Below are 19679 nucleotides of genomic sequence, written 5' to 3'. Positions count from 1 at the left end.
TGCAATTTGGCACCACCTGGTGGCAACTGTCCACTCTAGCCTCAGTATACATCCAATCAATTCTGAGCCCTGTGGCTGGCTGGGGCATCCACAGGGCAGCCCCAATCCCAGGAATCCCCTGGTTAGGTAGTGTCCATTTTGATGTGGATAGGGGGTCAGAAGAACACTGGAGACAAGGAGACAAGGACATCTGCTTTCAGTTTTCCTACTTCCAGAAACGGCTCTGTTGGTTGTTTCCCCACACAGCCTTACCAACCTACCCCTACCAACCACATTTATGTTACAATGGGATAAACTTTAAAGATTTTTTTTTTTTTAAAAACAGCAAAAACCTAAAAAATGAGGAAATTTTCAAGATGATTACATACCAAAGTTTATATGGCTATGTGGATTGCGTAGGAATAACCATAGGAAGTTCCCATATATTTTAAAGTTATTATATCAGTCAACAAAAGCCTATTAAATCCACAACAGAATTGAACCACAGAACCAACAGTACTTATTTGTAAAATAGTAATAATACTATCTATACCACAGGCCTCTCTAATTCCCAGATCTTTCTCTTGAGGTTCAGATTCTTCTACAGTCAACTCTTTTATTTGTATATCCCACAGACACTTCAAGTGAAACAACTAAATTTATCATGTTTTCCTATTAAAGCTTTGTATTTTCTAATGTTTTAAAAACTATATCACTATCTATGCAGCTGTTTAATTCAGAAACCTTGCTGACATCCTTAATGAGTTCTCATCCAACCAATCCAATCTAGTCACTGAGTCCTGTCGGCTCTGTCTCCTGAATACTTTTCCAACCTGGCCCATTTCTCTCATCTTTACTGATACTAATCCAGTTCCATTATCACCTCTCATCTGGATAACGGAAATAACCTCTAAAAGTAGACCCTCTCTGTCTAACAGGCTTATGCCATTCCAATCTATTCTCTACATTACAGTGATCTTTTGATATAAAATCAGATCAATTCATGCCTCTTCTTAAAATCTTTCAATTGTTCCCCACAGGTCTTACATAATGGTCCAAATGCATTCTTTGGGCCCATTTCCTGCTTCTGTTTCATCTCTTTTAACTCCCTGCCTCTCAGTCTATCCTTCAGCCATACCGAATTAGTTTGTTCAAAAAGCTTCATTTTGTCCTTTTTGTCCTACTTTCAGGCTTTTATATATGCTATATGTTCATTCCCCCAATTTCCTTTCCTTCCTTAGTTCATAGTGTTAATGCAAACTAAATATGGCCTTAAGAAGGACTCCATACTTCTATATTTGAGTCCATATTGACAAACTGCAACCTAACTTAATAGGCAGACAAGACAGAAAACCTAACTTGGGGGTATGTGCCTGTAACGACAGCTGAGTCTGGGCCAACCCCAGCAGCCATACTTCAACCATTCATACACTGCTGAGTGTTCAAATAAGTTAAACACCAACCTATAACAAATCCAGCTGTTTCTGTATCTCACTTCTGATTTCTGTATGCCACTTTACTTTTTTTGTCTATAAATTTGTTCTGACCATGAGGGACCCCTGGAGTCTCTCTGAATCTGCTGTGATTCTGGAAGCTGCCTGATTTGCGAATCGTTCATTGCTCAATTAAACTTTAAATTTAATGTGTCTGAAGTTTTACTTTTAATAGTAGTTTTAGTCAAAAGGGGCAGTTCTTCATTTATGAAGTCTTCCCCAATTCCTCCCAAGGCTAGGTTAGATACACAGATGGTCTCATCTTTTATCCTATCATTTTGTCCATCATCATCATACTTATGATAATTGTTTCTCTATTTGTCTTTACCCTCCATTAGACTACCAGCTTTGTGAAGACAAAGGTCACCACTACCTATGATGTCTAGCATTTAGCTGGCATATGGTACATTTCAATAAATATTTGCTAAATACATTAATTTATTGCTCTGAAAATTACATGAGGGTGCAAATGTAAAACTTTCCAACATAAAGCTTAGCATTTAATAGGTGTATACCTCTTCTTTTAGTCTGCATTTTGAACTTTCAGAGCAAGTAATCACAAGGTACAGGATCCTCCTTTCTAATGTAGGGCTGGGACGAAGTAAAATTTTGCCAAAGATAGAGAATGTCTTTGGAATTCTCTCTCCAATCTCTTAATAACTCTGCTGCCCTAAGCATGTACATTCATAAAACTGTTATACTTTTGTAATGAACATGAAGGGACAACTAAGTGCAAAAGCAAATGAATCTTAAAATCATAAGGTTATGTGAAGAAGCCACAAAAATATATGTGTATACAGCATAATTCCATTTATATGATACTAATATAATATGAAAAACTAAACTATATTGTGCAGAGATGTTTATTTACTGGAAACATAGATAATAAAAGTCTAAGGAGAAGCAAGGAAGTTATTAGCATAACAGAATAGCAGTTATGGAAGAAAGGAGTTAAGCAGAAAGAGTCTCAAGGACATTTCTGTAGTGCTGCATTATTCTACTTCTTTATAATTATTTATTTAATGAAAACTAGGAAATTTTCTCTTAACATCTGTTATTTTATACACATACATGCAAACATATATGGTCAAAAAAGAGAACAATCATAACATAGTAATTAAAATAAAAAATAATGCTATTTAAAGAGTGGTCCAATATTTGAGCTACTTGGAACAGAATTTTCTCAGGATTCAACATATGAAGGCTAGCTTAGGACTTCAAAAGCCTTATTCACATAAAAGATTATGGTGCTCCTACTAGTAATTCGATAATCAAATATTAAAATATAAACTAAGTGTAAACAAATGCAGAGGTGTTTTTATTTTTCCCAAGATAAAAAATATTTTAAAAATTAATATGTCAAAACATTTTTTAAGAATACGTATAATTTCTTCTGGCATGCACACGTATTTGCTGGTGCCCAAAGCATATTTTTAGTTTGTCTACTGCTAAGATAGTACTGAATGATCACTTAGAATTTTTACATTTTGAAATTCTTTGCCATTTTCATTGAAAATATAATCCTAAATTATAAATATGGCATAATTATTTTAAAGCTCAAATAAGAGAAGAACAAGAAAAAATAGGCAGAAGAGTATAATCACAAAGTATCTGTTGAATACACAAATGAATGATTTCTTTTGTGTTCAGTGTTTGAAGTTCATATTAATTTCCTTTGGCGTATACTTCTAATGCAGACTTTCAAAAAAGATCAAACAGGTAGATAAAGATCTATGCAATCCAAATTTATGAGGAAAATAATAATCTGATTTTCATGAGAGTCATTTTATGACTTTCTACTAAGTCATATTTAGCAAAAATCCTAAAAAAGTTCTATCATAAATTGTATATCTACTCTCTTATTACCACAAATATTTTTACCCAAGAACAAAGAAACCTGAGAATAAAATCATACCCCTCAGAGGCATTAGCATAAAAATCTCTACCAACCTGCTATATTAAATAACAATTTAACAGTAATTTAAAAATATCTTTGTTAATTTACTACCAAAGGATAATTCTACATATATAGTTTTTATAGTAGTGGCCAACTTATAAATACAGCAACTTATAAATAAGCAACTATAATACAGCAGCTTTTTTTTCCTGGAATTGAGGGGTGGACATACCAAATTTTCTGCTACTATATTCCTAGTAGAAATGACATGGTACAATGCTATTATAGATTAAGTCTGATTTAAAGCCTTGCTGACAACAATCAAAATATCATATAAGCAAATCAGTGCTGATAAACTAGTATCACAAGTCAATTTCAAAATAATTTTCTCATTAAAATATAAACTTTCAAAAACCACACTGACTATAATAACGGTATAAAAATATCTGCCATTGAAATAAATAGTATTTATTTTCCCTGAATTCTGCCAATCACTAACTAGGTGAGCCTAATATTTACTGATCTAAAAGTAACTGCATGAATAAAAATGATATTTCTTTTTTCTTTTTTTTTTTGAGATGGTGTCTCGCACTTTCGCCAAGGCTGGAGTGTAGTGGTGCGATCTCGGCTCACTGCAAGCTCTGTGTCCCCGGTTCATGCCATTCTCCTGCCTCAGCCTCCCGAGTAGCTGGGATTACAGGCGCCCGCCACCACGCCTGGCTAATTTTTTGTATTTTTAGTAGAGATGGGGTTTCACCATGTTAGCCGGGATAGTCTCGATCTCCTGACCTTGTGATCTGCCCACCTCGGCCTCCCAAAGTGCTGGGATTACAGGCGTGAGCCACCGCGCCCAGCCAAAAATGATATTTCTTCAGGATTACCTAATACGACATCTTTTGGAGCCAGCAGCTAAATGAGGCATATGTATATTTGAAATTACTATTCTAGTTTTAACAAGTTTCCAGGAGAAATCGTTGCTATAATACAGGAAGAACTGATATCTCAGCACTCTTTACTTTTTATCTGTCCTCAATCTGAACTGAAGCAAATGCAAAAAGAGAAGTCACTAGGGTAAAAAAAAAGACATAACAGGAATAACAGAGCAAAAAGGTTAAAGTCTAGTAAATCTTGTTCTAAGACTTTAGAACTTTCATGTTCTCATTATACTTAGATTTCGATTTATGACAAGTTTTCTCTAATGTATTAAAAAAGACATTATATAATAAATAGCATTTAATTTCAATAAAGCTTCTAAAACCTCCAAAGATAAATAAAATACCATACAGGCATTTTTTTTTTTTTTTTTTTTTTACCTGTTTTCTCGTTCATACATTTCCCTAGAGGCATTTCGAAGTTGATCAATTTCTTGGTTGGTTTTCAATCTGATTTGTTCTAGTTCATCATGTAGTTTATTTTCATATTCTGTTTTATAATGGTCTCTGCAAGGAGTGAAAAGGAACAACCATGAATTTTCTTTTGAAACAAATAGGCTTTTGCACTCTACGTAAGATTTTAATACCTTTTATCGAGTATGCTCTATAAACTGTGTTACCTGAAAAACTTAACTATTAATAGTATAAAGTTTTATAATTCCTAAAAATACTGTTCCTAACTAGTACGATCTAAGATTTCAACCTGTTAAACATTATTTTCCAAAAGACTTAATTACTATATAAAATCTTAGTAATTCATGTGGGATAATTATTCATCTTCCAAAACACTTTTCTAGTAGTTTTAATGCATATGGTTGAGGCTTCAAAATTGAGAATGTCCTTCATTTAAAAATAATAATGTGGTAGGATGATGTTGAGAGATGAATAATATAAACAAAAATATAAAAATGAAATGACTCTGAGTCTATGAATCCTTTGCTTCCAAGCATGACAACCACAGCCACACCGTGATCTTTTAGCCAAGTCGAAGTATTATATAGGGTATGAAAAACCACTACAGGCTAGGAAAAATTCTGAATGTGTGGACTATTTAAGAGTAAAATTTACCTTTACCTTTACCTTTAAGGTAAAATTTGTTTTGTTTTAGTATTTTTTTCTTTTTTTCTTAAAGAGATAATGCCTTGCTCTCTCACCCAGGATGAAGTACAGTGGCACAATCATGTAACCCCGAACTCCTGGGCTCAAGCCATCTTCCTGCCCCAGCCTCCTGAGTAGGCAGGACTACATGTGCTTGACATTGTGCCTTGCTAATTTAAAAACTTTTTTTTATAGAGACAGGGTTTTCGATGTTGCCCAGGCTGGTCTCAAACTTCTGGCCTCAAGCAATCCTCCTGCCTTGGCCTCCCAAAATGCTGGGATTACAGGTGTGAGCCACTGCACCCAGCATGTTTGTTCTGGTATGTCGATATAATTCAAGGGTTATAAAAGCGATTGATATTAAGGTACTTTAGTAACTTCTACACATCCAGTAGAAGAAAGAAGGCAGGACCAAAACATAGGGAGTCTGATTGAAGGGCATATAAGTTAAAACACTATGCAATACCATCTCCTCATAATTCTTTTACATTTCACACAGGAAATCGTTAGCATACTGAGATTTTCTTCCAAAATATACTTCTATAGAGATACTTTCATACTTTCTTTAAAAAAATACTTCTATAGAGATATTAGTCATAGGAATTTAAAAAATTATGTCACAAATGAAAAAACAGTCATAGCATATATCTATCTATCTAAAAGAAATAGGCTTTTGATATTGCTGAAAAAAACCACAGTGTCTTTTTAAAAACCAACTAGAAAGTAATACTGTATAAGAAAATAAAATTGATAGATAAAACTCCTATCTCCCTGGGACAGAGCACCTGGGGAAAGGGGTGCCTGTGGGTGCAGCTTCAGCAGACTTAAACGTCCCTGCCTAACAGCTCTGAAGAGAGCAGTGGGTCTCCCAGCACAGCGTTTGAACTCTGCTAAGGGTCAGACTGCCTCCTCAAGTGGGTCCCTGACCCCCGTGTATCCTGACTGGGAGACACCTCCCAGTAGGGACCGACAGACACCTCATACAGGAGAGCTCTGGCTGCCATCTGGCAGGTGCCCCTCTGGGAAGAAGCTTCCAGAGCAAAGATCAGGCAGCAATCTTTGCTGTTCTGCAGCCTCCGCTGGTGATATCCAGGCAAACAGGGTCGGGAGGGGACCTCCAGAAAACTCCAGCAGGCCAGCAGCAAAGGGGCCTGTCAGATGGAAAATTAACAAACACAAAGGAATAGCACGTCCACTCAAAGACCCCATCCGAAGGTCACCAACATCAAAGACCAAAGGTAGATAAATCCACAAAGATGAGGAGACACCAGTGCAAAAAGGCTGAAAGTTCCAAAACTCAGAACGCCTCTTTTCCTCCAAAGGATCACAACTCCTCGCCAACGAGAGAACAAAACTGGACGGTGAATGAGTTTCATGAATTGACAGAAGTAGGCTTCAGAAGGTGGGTAATAACAAACTCCTCCAAGCTAAAGGAGCATGTTCTAACCCAATGCAAGGAAGCTAAGAACCTTGAAAAAAGGTTAGACAAATTGCTAACTAGAATAACCAGTGTAGAGAAGAATATAAATAACCTGATGGAGCTGAAAAACACAGCATGAGAACTTCAAGAAGCATACACAAGTTTCAAAAGCCAAATCGATCAAGTGGAAGAAAGGATAACAGTGACTGAAGATCAACTTAATGAAATAAGGAGAGAAGACAAGATTAGAGACAAAAGAATAAAAAGGAATGAATAAAGCCTCCAGGAAATATGGGACTACGTGAAAAGACAAAAACTACGTTTGATTGGTGTACCTGAAAGTGATGGGGAGAATGGAACCAAGTTGGAAAACACTTCAGGATATTATCCAGGAGAACTTCCCCAACCTAGCAAGACAGGCCAACATTCAAATCTAGGAAATACAGAGAACACGACAAAGATACTTGTTGAGAAGAGCAACACTAACACACATAATCGTCAGATTCGCCAAGGTTGAAATGAAGGAAAAAATGTTAAGGGCAGCCAGAGAAAAACGTCAGGTTACGCACAAAGGGAAGGAAGCCCATCAGACTAACAGCGGATCTCTCTGCAGAAACCCTACAAGGCAGAAAGAGTGGGGGCCAATATTCAACATTCTTAAAGAAAAGAATTTTCAACCCAGAATTTCATATCCAGCCAAACTAAGCTTGGTAAGCGAAGGAGAAATAAAATCCTTTACAGACAAGCAAATCCTGAGAGATTTTGTCACCAACAGGCCTGCCCTAAAAGAGCTCCTGAAGGAAGCACTAAACATGGGAAGGAACAACTGGTACCAGCCACTGCAAAAACATAACCAAATTGTAAAGACCATCGACACTATGAAGAAACTGCATCAACTAACGGGCAATACAACCAGCTAGCATCATAATGACAGGATCAAATTCACACATAACAATATTAACCTTAAATGTAAACAGGCTAAATGCCCCAATTAAAAGACAGACTGGCAAATCGGATGAAGAGTCAAGACCCATGAGTGTGCTGTATTCAGGAGACACATCTCATTTGCAAAGACACATATAGGCTCAAAATAAAGGGATGGAGGAATATTTACCAACCAAACGGAAAGCAAAAAAAAAAGCCGGAATTGCAATTCTAATCTCTGATAAAACAGACTTTAAACCAACAAAGATCAAAGGCGAATAAAGGGCATTACATAATAGTAAAGGGATCAATGCGGCAGGAAGAGCTAACTATCCTAAATATATATGCACCCATTAAAGGAGCACCCAGATTCATAAAGGAAGTTCTTAGAGACCTACAAACAGACTTAGACTCTCATACAATAATGGTGGGAAACTTTAACACCCCGCTGTCAATATTAGATAGATCAATGAGACAGAAAATTAACAAGGATATTCAGGACTTGAACTCAGATCTGGACCAAGCAGACCTAATAGACATCACAGAACTCTCCACCCAAATCAACAGCACCTCATCACACTCACTCTAAAATTGACCACATAATAGGAAGTAAAACACTCCTCAGCAAATGCAAAAGAACAGAAATCATAACAAACTGTCTCTCAGAACACAGTGCAATCAAACTAGAACTCAAGATTAATAAACTCACTCAGAAGCATACAACTACATGGAAACTGAACAACCTGCTCCTGAATGACTACTGGGTAAACAACGAAATGAAGGCAGAAATAAAGATGTTCTTTGAAACCAATGAGAATGAAGACACAACATACCAGAATCTCTGGGCCACATTTAAAGCAGTGTGTAGAGGGAAATTTATAGCACTAAATGCCCACAAGAGAAGTCAGGAAAGATCTAAAACTGACACCCTAACATCAAAATTAAAAGAACTAGAGAAGCAACAGCAAACAAATTCAAAATCTAGCAGAAGACAAGAAATAATTAAGATCAGAGCAGAACTGAAGGAGATAGAAACACAAAAAACCCTTCAAAAAATCCAGGAGCTGTTTTTTTTTTTGTAAAGATCAACAAAATAGACCGCTAGCCAGACTAATAAAGAAGAGAGGAAGAACCAAACAGACACAATAAAAAATGATAAAGGGGAGATCACCAATGATCCCACAGAAATAAAAACTACCATCAGAGAATACTATAAACACCTCTATGCAAATAAGCTAGAAAATCTAAAAGAAATGGATAAATTCCTGGACATACACCCTCCCAAGTCTAAACCAGGAAGAAGTCGAATCCCTGAATAAACCAATAACAAGTTCTGAAATTGAGGCAGTAATAGCCTACCAACCAAAAAAAAATCCAGGATGAGATGGATTCCCAGCTGAATTCTACCAGAGGTACAAAGAGGAGCTGGTACCATTCCTTCTGAAACTATTCCAAACAACAGAAAAAGAGGTCCTCCCTAACTCATTTTATGAGGCCAGCATCATCCTAATACCAAAACCTGGCAGACACACAACAAAAAAACAAAATTTCAGGCCAATATCCCTGATGAACATCAATGTAAAAATCCTCAATAAAATACTGGCAAACCAAATCCAGCAGCACATGAAAAAGCTTATCCACCATGATCAAGTTGGCTTCATACCAGGGAGGCAAGGCTGGTTCAACACATACAAATCAATAAACGTAATCCATCACATAAACAGAACCAATCACAAAAACCACGATTATCTCAATATATGAAGAAAAGGCCTTCGACAAAATTCAACACCCCTTCATGCTAAAAACTCTCAATAAACTGGGTATCGATGGAACATATCTCAAAATAATAAGAGCTAGTTATGACAAACCCACAGCCAATATCATACTAAACAGGCAAAAACTGGAAGCATTCTCTTTGAAAACTGGCACAAGACAAGGATGCCCTCTCTCACTCCTCCTATTCAACATGGTATTGGAAGTTCTGGCCAGGGCAATCAGGAAAGAGAAAGAAATAAAGAGTATTCAACTAGGAAGAGAGAAAGTCAAATTGTCTCAGTTCGTTGATGACATGATTGTATATTTAGAAAACCCCACTGTCTCAGCCCAAAATCTCCTTAAGCTGATAAGCAACTTCAGCAAAGTCTCAGGATACAAAATTGATGTGCAAAAATCACAAGCATTCCTACACACCAATAACAGACAAAGAGCCAAATCATGAGTGAACTCCCATTCACAACTGCTACTAAGAGAATAAAATATCTAGGAATATAACTTACAAGGGATGTGAAGGACCTCTTCAAGGAGAACTACAAACCACTGCTCAAAGAAATAAGCGAGGACATAAACAAATGGAAAAACATTCCATGCTCACGGATGGGAAGATTCAATATCGTGAAAATGGCCATAGTGCCCAAAGTAATTTATACATTCAATGCTATCCCCATCAAGCTACCACTGATCTTCTTCACAGAATTGGAAAAAACTACTTTAAACTTCATATGGAACCAAAAAAGAGCCCACATAGCCAAGACAATTCTGGGCAAGAAGAAGAAAGCTGAAGGCATCACGCTACCTGACTTCAAACTATACTACAAGGCTACAGTAATAAAAACAGCATGGTACTGGTACCAAAACAGATACATAGACCAATGGAACAGAACAGAGGCCTCAGAAATAACACCACACATCTACAACCATCTGATCTTTGACAAACCTGACACAAACAAGCAATGGGGAAAAGATTCCCTATTTAATAAATGTTGTTTGGAAAACTAGGTAGCCATATGCAGAAAACTGAAACTGGACCCCTTCCTTATACCTTATACAAAAATCAACTCAAGATGAATCAAAGACTTAAATGTAAGACCTAGGATCATAAAAATCCTACAAGAAAACCTGGGCAATATCATTCAGGATGTAGGCATGGGCAAAGACTTCATGTCTAAAACACCAAAAGCAATGGCAGCAAAAGCCAAAATTGACAAATGGAATCTAATTAAATTAAAGAGCTTCTGCACAGCAAAAGAAACTATCATTAGGGTGGATAGGCAAACTCCAGAACAGGAGAAAATTTTTGCAATCTATCCATCTGACAAAGGGCTAATATCCAGAATCTACAAAGAACTTAAACAAATTTACAAGAAAAAACCAAACAACCCCATCAAAAAGTGGGCAAAGGATATAGACACTTCTCAAAAGAAGACATTTATGCAGCCAACAGATATATGAACAAATGCTCATCATCACTGGTCATTAGAGAAATGCAAATCAAAACCACAACGAGATACCATCTCACGCCAGTTAGAATGGCAATCATTAAAAAGTCAGGAAACAACAAGCTGGAGAGGATGTGGAGAAATAGGGATGCTTTTACAGTGTTGGTGGGAGTGTAAATTAGTTCAACCATTGTGGAAGACAGTGTGGCAATTCCTCAAGGATCTAGAACTAGAAATACCATTTGACCCAGCAATCCCATTACTGGGTATATATCCAAAGGATTATAAATCATTCTAACATAAAAGACACATGCACACGTATGTTTATTGCAGCACTGTTCACAATAGCAAAGACTTGGAACCGACCCAAATGTCCTTCAATAACAGACTGGATAGAGAAAATGTGGCACATATATACCATGGAATACATATACTATGCAGCCATTAAAAAGGATGAGTTCATGTCCTTTGCAGGGACATGGATGAAGCTGGAAACCATCATTCTCAGCAAACTATCACAAGAACAGAAAACCAAACACGGTATGTTCTCACTCATAAGCGGGAGTTGAACAATGAGAACACATGGACACAGGGAGGGGAACATCACACACCGGTGCCTGTCGGGGAGTGGGGGGCTAGGGGAGGGATAACATTAGGAGAAATATCTAATGTAGGTGACGGGTTGATGGGTGCAGCAAACCACCATGGCATGTGTATACCTATGTAACAAAACTGCACATTCTGCACATGTACCCCAGAACGTAAAGTATAATTTATTAAAAAAAAAAAAAAGCAAACATATCTCACTTCATTTTTTAAACCCTTCTGCATTATTTGCAACCCAAATTATCCTAATGGATACATCAGCTCATAACTGTATTCAAGAAACGTACCTAAAACCAAATGACAAAGTTTTAAAATAAAGGCACATGGGAAAATTACACCACTTAAATGTATGCAAACAGAAAGCAGAAATGTCAAAATCAAAAAATAAAATAAAATAAAATAAGGTATTATCTTAGTATTATCATATAGAATAGACCTTAAAAAAATCACTAAATCTTCCCCAAAGCCAAGAGTTCCCTCAAAGAAAATCTGTTAATTGATATCTATTTACGTGGGAAATAATGCAAATCTTGCCTGGATGCTACATATTTTTCATACATCTCTTCTCTAGCCTTTTTGCTTTCTTCCAGTTGAGCTTGAAGTCTTTCAAGGCGATCCTCTTCATGAGCACAGCGAACACTAAGCTCCATGTTTTGGCGATTAAGATATTCTTTATCCTTTTGCAGTAAAGTAACAGTTTGCTCTAAGGTGACTACCTACATACATGTAGAAACAAAAAGTATCCACAGTGATGCCATCTTACTTTTCAAGCTTGACTGTATTAATTTCTTTCCTTCATGTTTTCATTCACCACATGAAAATTTTCCTTTTAAAAAGGGCTAACTCTTAGCATGCAACTTTTTTAAAATCTAAAAATAGCTACTAAAAGTCTCTTTTTGGGGCTGGGCATGGTTGCTCACACCTGTAATCCCAGCACTTTGGGAGGCCAAGGCAGGTGGATCATTTGAGGTCAGGAGTTTGAGACCAGCCTGGCCAACATGGTGAAACCCTGTTTCTACTAAAAATGTAAAAATTAGTAGGGCATGGTGGCACACGCCTGTAATCCCAGCTATTCAGGAGGCTGAGGCAGGAGAATCGTTTGAACCTGGGAGGCGGAAGTTGCAGTGGGCCAAGATCGCACCACTGCACCACAGCCTGGTCAACAGGGAAAGACTCCTATCTCAAAAAAAAAAAAAAAAAAAAAATTATCTTTTTGGGAGGAACTACATAACAAAAAAAATGTCTCTCCTTCAAATCTACTCTGGGCTATTTTTTTCACTAATACTATACTATATAATATAAGTGACTCTAATTATAAGCTTACCTCTTTTGATAATTCACTTCGTTCTTTTGTTTGAATTATGTGAGAGGCTTCAAGTATTTCATGTTTTCTCCTAAGCTCAATTACTTCCTGTTCAAGTGCATCACGTTCACTGTTAAAATAAAATTCAAAGAGACATGTAAATTTTACATCCCCTTGTACAGCGTACACTTTAAAAGGGTTGACTATGTATTAGGACGCTGAATAGAGACACTAGCAATGGGGCTTCAGTGTAATTCCATGAACTATAAAGTACCTACTTTTCAGATTTAGAAGGGACTCTGTTTCAGACCTTGTTCAAATACATACATATCAATTTATTACCTTTAAGGAATATATAAACTACATAAGCCAGTACAGTAAATAATAAAACTTACTAACATACATTTGGTATTTTTTCATTAGTCATCTTCAATCTTATCTTGAGGTTAAAACTTTTAAAGAATGTATACATGGCTCTAGGCTTTCAGTTCAGTTAAGGTAAAAAAAAATACAACTTATCATTTAGATTGCATAGTAGATACGTAGGCAGGCATTCTTGTGACTATTTCATTCACAAATTGTTTATGATTACCCAGATTTTAATTTCCATTTTAAGACAAGTTCCCCAAAAAAGTTATACCAAGAATTGGACTAAAACCTACAACAGACATTTTTTAAAATGAGCAGAGAAACAGATTTACTAACTCTTAACTACTTCCCTGCAGTCAGAAGCAGTGCCTTTGCACTTTATTTCACTGACCCACCTGGTATTTCCAAAGAGAGGGCTGTTAGGAATTGTTTTCCTTTGCATCAGCTTTTCAAAAACGTTTAGAAAGCCTTTTTTCTTCTAGTTAACAAAATATTATGTTTATTGAAGAAAAACTGAGCAAAGCACAAAATAACAATCACCTACAAACCCAATAAGATGACTATCAGTATTACTATTCTGATACATATTACTATACGTATTTTGTGCTTTTTTATTTTTAGAATGTTTAGATTATTTTTAATTTAAAAAAATTTTAAATTTTATTTTGTGCTTTTACATGCAATTTTTTAAAAAATCTTTTTTTAAAAATTTTTTTTTTTTATGAGATGGGGGTCTTGCTATGTCACCCAGACTGGACTTGAACTACTGCACTCAAGTGATCCTCCAGCCTCAGCCTGCCAGAGAGTTAGGACTACAGGTGCATGCCACCATGTGCCTAATTTAATTTTTTTTGTAAAGACGGTCTTGCTATATTGGCCTGGCTAGTCTTAAAGTCCTGGGCTCAAGTGATCCTCCTGCCTGCGCTTCTGAAAGCACTAGGATTACAGACATGACACGCTGTAACCAGCTTGGTTCTTTTTAATGCTTTTACTTACCAATCATTAACACTGTTGTATTTGTTTTGTAATATTAAATAAATATTACTTTGTCATATTTATTCAAACCCTCTCTCTTGTTAATATATGTGAATATATGCAGGTGTCTTAACGGTATATGTGGAGAATGGGTTCCAGACCCACCCCCACAACCTGAATACGCAAATCTGTACATGCTGAAGTCCTGCAGTTGTTGCAGATCCCACCAGTCAGTCCTCTGTATACTCAGGTTTCACATCCCGTGAAAATTGTATTTTCGATTGGTGTTAGGTTGATAAAAACCTGAATATAAGTGGACCCCATGTTGGTCAAAGGTCATGTATCTATATGTGTATACACACCTACACACACATACTCATACATGTGCATTTGTTTCCTCAACTGAGACATTAGGTCCCTTTATCCCTAAATAATTAGTGTGAATTTACTAAGATTAAAGATAGTCTCTTATATAATCACAGTATAATTATCATATTCAGGAGACTTAGCCCTAATATAATATTATCTAACATACAATCCATTTTCAAATTTTGTCAACTGTCTCCCAAAACACCCTTTGTGAATTTTTTTTTCCCTGAGCCAAGGCTCTATTACCATAATGGTAATCCAAGGATCTATTATCATCATATTATAATCTATTACCATGCATCTAGATGTCATGGGGTTTTAGTCTCCTTTAACCTTGAAGATTTCTTAGTTTTCCTTGTGTTTTATGACTTTTTATAGAGCAGAGGCTAGCTGCATCATAGAATGCTCCTCAATTTTCACTTGTCTGAAGTTTCTTCATTATTAGATTCAGGTTAGGCACTTGGGCAGGAATACTACAGAAATGATTCTCAGAAATGATTCTCTGATACAGAAACACATTCTCAGTATGTTATGTGAAGATGTACTGAGGTATGTGACGTCAGTTTATCCCATTATTGGTGATAGTAACTTTGATCACTAGGTTAAGGTAGCATCTGCCAGAGTTTAACTATAAAGGTATCCTTTTGCCCTTTAAAATTAACAAGTAATTGTGAAGAGATGCTTTGTGTAAATATCCTATTCCCTAACATACTTATACATGATGGTTTTATATTCCAATGATGATTCTGAATCAATATTATTATGCGGCTACAAAATGGTCATTCTTACATGCAGATACATTTATTGCTTGGATTTCAACCGTAAAGATCCTCTTTCCCAAAAAGGATATAAATATATTTATTACCACTGAACTGTACACTTAAAAATGGTAAAGATGATGTATTAAAAAAATTTTAAGATCCTCTTTCTGTATTTATTATTAGCCTGCACTTATAAACTCTTATTCTATTCAATGGACTGTAATTCATTATTGCCAATATTTATTGTGATATTCAAGTTTGCTATATTTAGCCAGTTGGCACCTCATCCAAGTGGCTGTTGCAGTGTTGAATTGGAATTAGAAGTATCAACGTGGGCTGGGCGCAGAGGCTCACACCTGTCATCTCAGCACTTTGGGAGGCCAAGGTGGGCAGATCACCTGAGGTCAGGAGTTCAAGGCCAGTCTGGTCAACCACGGAACCATGTCTCTACTTAAAAAAAAAAAAAAAAAAAAATTAGCTGGGCATGGTGGCGCACACCTGTAGTCCCAGCTACTTGGGAGGCTGAGGCAGGAGAATTGCTTGAACCTGGGAGGCAGAGGTTGCAGTGAGCCGAGATCGTGCCATTGCACTCCAGCCTGGGTGACAAAGTGAGACTCTGTCTCAAAAAAAAGAAGTATCAGTATGATCTCATCCATAGTGTGTTAAGCCTCCTCCTCATTCTCCCTCCACTTTCTCTGCCTACTCAAAGGGCCTAGAAATAATGACCAATGTAGCCATGACCACAGCACCCAAATCTTAAATTTCTAAATAGCATTCCCCACTAAGAGATCAAGACTTCTTAGAGAAAGAGCTGAGGCAATGAAATTACAAAACCAACAAACGAAAACCAAAACTAGGAACATTATGTTATGCCAGAAAATAAGGAACTTTTAGTAAAAAAAAGTGATACATTCAGATCTAATTTAATGATTTTAACTGCTACACAAAATTATATTGCAGAGTAAATCTCAATTTATTTTCCATTCTGCTACTGAAAAGCATTTGAATTTCTTTTAATAATGACACAATTAACATCCATACACCTGTTTCCTTTTGTACATTTGTGAGAATTTACCCGGGGTATAAAAGGGCTTTTTTTTCTTCCCCAGTTTATCTTATATTTTATGACCGATGTTTTTAAACTCATTCATTCTGCTGAGTGAACTAAAAAGGGTCATAGTTTGAGTCCTTTCTTGTTTTACTATTCCATTTCTACCATAAAGATGCTTATCATGCTTTTTGATCAAGGTTATATTTTTCTTTCCTAGGTTTTTATTATAGTAAATGAAAACATATGTAAAAATAGAGGTGACATAATGAACACCCATGCTCCCATCACCCAAATTCAGTAATTATCAACTCATGACTCATCTTGTTTCAATGATCATCCGTGGCCCCGATGGATTATTCTGATGACTGTGCTTTTTAGTTTTCTCTTTTTATATTGTATCTGTCATTGCTATAGACTGATAGTGGCAGAGGGGACATGAAAATACCAACTGGTATCATCTTAGCATCATAATCTATTTCATTTTTATTCTTTTTTATTTTATATTTTTAAGAGATGGAGTTTCACTTGCCACCAGGCTGGAGTGCAGTGGCATGATCATAGCTCACTGCAGCCTGGAATTCCTGGGCTTAAGCAGTCCTCCCACCTCAACCTCCCAAGTAGTTGGGACTAAAGGCATGTGCCACTATGCCCTCTACTTCATTTTTAAATGCTTCTTTTGAACTCCAGCTTTATTCCAGAGCCCACTGAGCACAGCTCTCATGGATTTAAAGCTCCAATAATTATCATATTTTGGCGTAATGCCATATATATAAGAAATACCATGTGCCAGTCATAATGGGAGTAGAAATGACAATCTTCTATCCACAAATCTTTGCAAATTCACATACGGTATTATGTAATTTATAATTTAAATTACACAATTTAAATAATTCATTCATTCATTTAACAAATATTCACTGACTACTACATTTTAAGAATTATTTCAAGTGGAGTGAACAATTAAGATAAGGTCATTCCATTTATATTACATATGCAGTACATATATATTTAAAGGCTTTCATATTTATTTGATCTTAGTTTATATAGTGCAGTTATCTGTATTAGCAACATCTCATAAATGATGAAACTTAGGCTCAGAATGAAAAGAGATGTACTGAGGGACATACAGCTAAGTAGTAGCTCATTAAATTACTGAACAAACAACAGAAAAGAATATTCCAGTTAAAAAAAGGTATTTGCTATAAGTAGCAAATATTAGGAAACATATTTTCAGAAAGTGTCATTTTTTTTTGAAAGAGTGTGTGTCTTTTGTCAGGAAGAAACAGCTGAAAAAAACTTCAGGGAAAACTGTTAAGTATTTAAATTGATTTCACTACATAAAAATAATCATCAAATAACACTGAAAAAATATTTACACACGTGTGATTTTACTGGGTTTCTATCTCTGTTTACATTTTAAGACAGCAGTGACATCTAAATAAAACAAAAACCACCAATAAAAAAATACGATATAAACCCAACGAACTGCCAAAACTGCATGCATTTGTGCAAAGAAGAATAAGGTAAAAGTAAAATTAACAATTGATTGTTGGTAAAAACTCAGGTGACTTTGATGCACCCTAAAAATAGAGAACTACTACTGCAGCCATTTTAACTACTTACCTCTTGACTTTATCATAGTTCTCTTGACGGTAGTCACCTTGCTGAATTAACTGTTTTGTGTCTGCTAATTCTAAGGCCAAACGTTGACATCTAATTTGAACTTCAGAGTAGTTTTTTCGATCTTCCTCATATGTCTATAAACCAAAGGAATAATAACACATTTCAGACTAAACACTTAACATAGTTGCCCAAATTCTGTATTGAAGTCTTCTGTTAAGCTGTGATTGTCCTTGTAATTAAACAGTAAAAAAAATTCCTCAATTTTTAAATTTAGTAATTTTTCCCTATTCAAAGGCAAGTAATCTTAAGTTCACAGAGTGGTCTGTAAACTCAGTTGTTTAAAACTTAAACTGTTTTTCAAATAAATAACACAACAACTATGTTTTAGTTAGTAGGCTAAAACATAAAATGACTACAAATGTTAAATGACTTTTTAAAAACATTTACTGAGTTACTATCAGATGCTAAAGATACAGAAGTGAATAAAACACACTTCCTGTTCTTGAGGATTTTACAGTTTAGAGATGAAAAGTCATATGGATATCAGTATCTACAATGAAAAATAATTAATGAAGAGATCAACCATGCAGTTCCAATTCTGTTACTCAGCAAAAAAGGAATCGTGTGACCCTCGAAACACATCTTTACATTGTTCTTCCCTCTACTCTCCCCATGTCAGTAGCATGTAAGAAAGGCATTGCTGATATGGGAAGAGCAATGGAAGTAAAAACCTTAAAGTTGGTCACAAGGTTCTTTACAATCTGGTGCTGCTTCCTACAAGCCCCATTTCTCACCATTCCTAATATTCACACTTCACCCTCCAACCCTAATGGAGATCTGAAATTGTCTGAACCCACTAATGCTGCTTCTAACCTGTTCCCACTGCCTGAATACCTGCATATAATCTAAATGCTTGTCTCCTTCAGAGCACTGATCTCACTGTATCATTACCATCACATTAGTTTTCTCTTTATCTCACCAGAGTGTAAACATCTTAAGGGTGGGGACTTTGTCTTGCTCACCGCTGGACCTCCACCACTTTAAACACTGCCAGGTATATAATAAGAATTAAATAAAAGCTAAAAAAGAAATGATTAAATATGGGAAGCTGGGAGGGGAAGGAGACGGGACTAAATTCCTACTTATTTTCCTTCTTTGAACTCATCAAACCTTGCAACCAATCATCAACTCCACCTTCAGAAGCTGGCATGTTAAATGCATCCTGTGTTAAGTCATTACTGCTTAAGTAGCTGGCCAGCTAAATGAGGTCATATTCACTCCACACATACTGACTGGATCATTTCTGTGTGACTGGTCTCGGATTAGGCACTACAGATACAAAGATGAGTAAGACGATTTTGTTCTTTTTAAACTACTAAATGTAACTTTGATTATTTTAGTCCCCAAATTTCTATCAAAGGGCTATTTGAGAGAAGTAATTATGGAAAAACTATATTCAGTGTGTTTTGCTTTGGTATGGTATTATGTTCTTGTTCTACGCTGAAGTTTTCCATGAGAATGGAATGTTACTATGGTACTTATTATGGGATTACAGCTGAGGATACGCTATCACCTCCCGAAAGATCATCACATATACCATTTCGGATCTAAGTCCTACAAGAATCTTTAGTTCTTCTGAAGAACGCTTTATCCTTCTAAACATC

The 19679-nt window shown here is 36.1% G+C and overlaps 1 protein-coding gene across 4 annotated transcripts in view; it reads right to left on the bottom strand.

The window, feature by feature from the left end:
- The window catches only part of PIBF1 (progesterone immunomodulatory binding factor 1), a 298753-nt gene that overhangs the window by 240079 nt on the left and 38995 nt on the right, over positions 1–19679 (bottom strand). For all 4 annotated transcript variants that reach the window (XM_001136372.5, XM_063792192.1, XM_054665364.2 and 1 more), the window contains exons 6-9: positions 18016–18149; positions 12889–12997; positions 12099–12280; positions 4683–4808 (exon numbers count right to left, since the gene is read on the bottom strand). In XM_001136372.5, the coding sequence (XP_001136372.1) occupies positions 4683–4808; positions 12099–12280; positions 12889–12997; positions 18016–18149 (551 nt within the window). The remainder of the gene's footprint in view (positions 1–4682; positions 4809–12098; positions 12281–12888; positions 12998–18015; positions 18150–19679) is intronic.

This window comes from Pan troglodytes, chromosome 14, assembly GCF_028858775.2.
Source record: "Pan troglodytes isolate AG18354 chromosome 14, NHGRI_mPanTro3-v2.0_pri, whole genome shotgun sequence".
Lineage (NCBI taxonomy): Eukaryota > Metazoa > Chordata > Mammalia > Primates > Hominidae > Pan > Pan troglodytes.
This window is presented reverse-complemented; position numbering and strand designations above follow the sequence as displayed.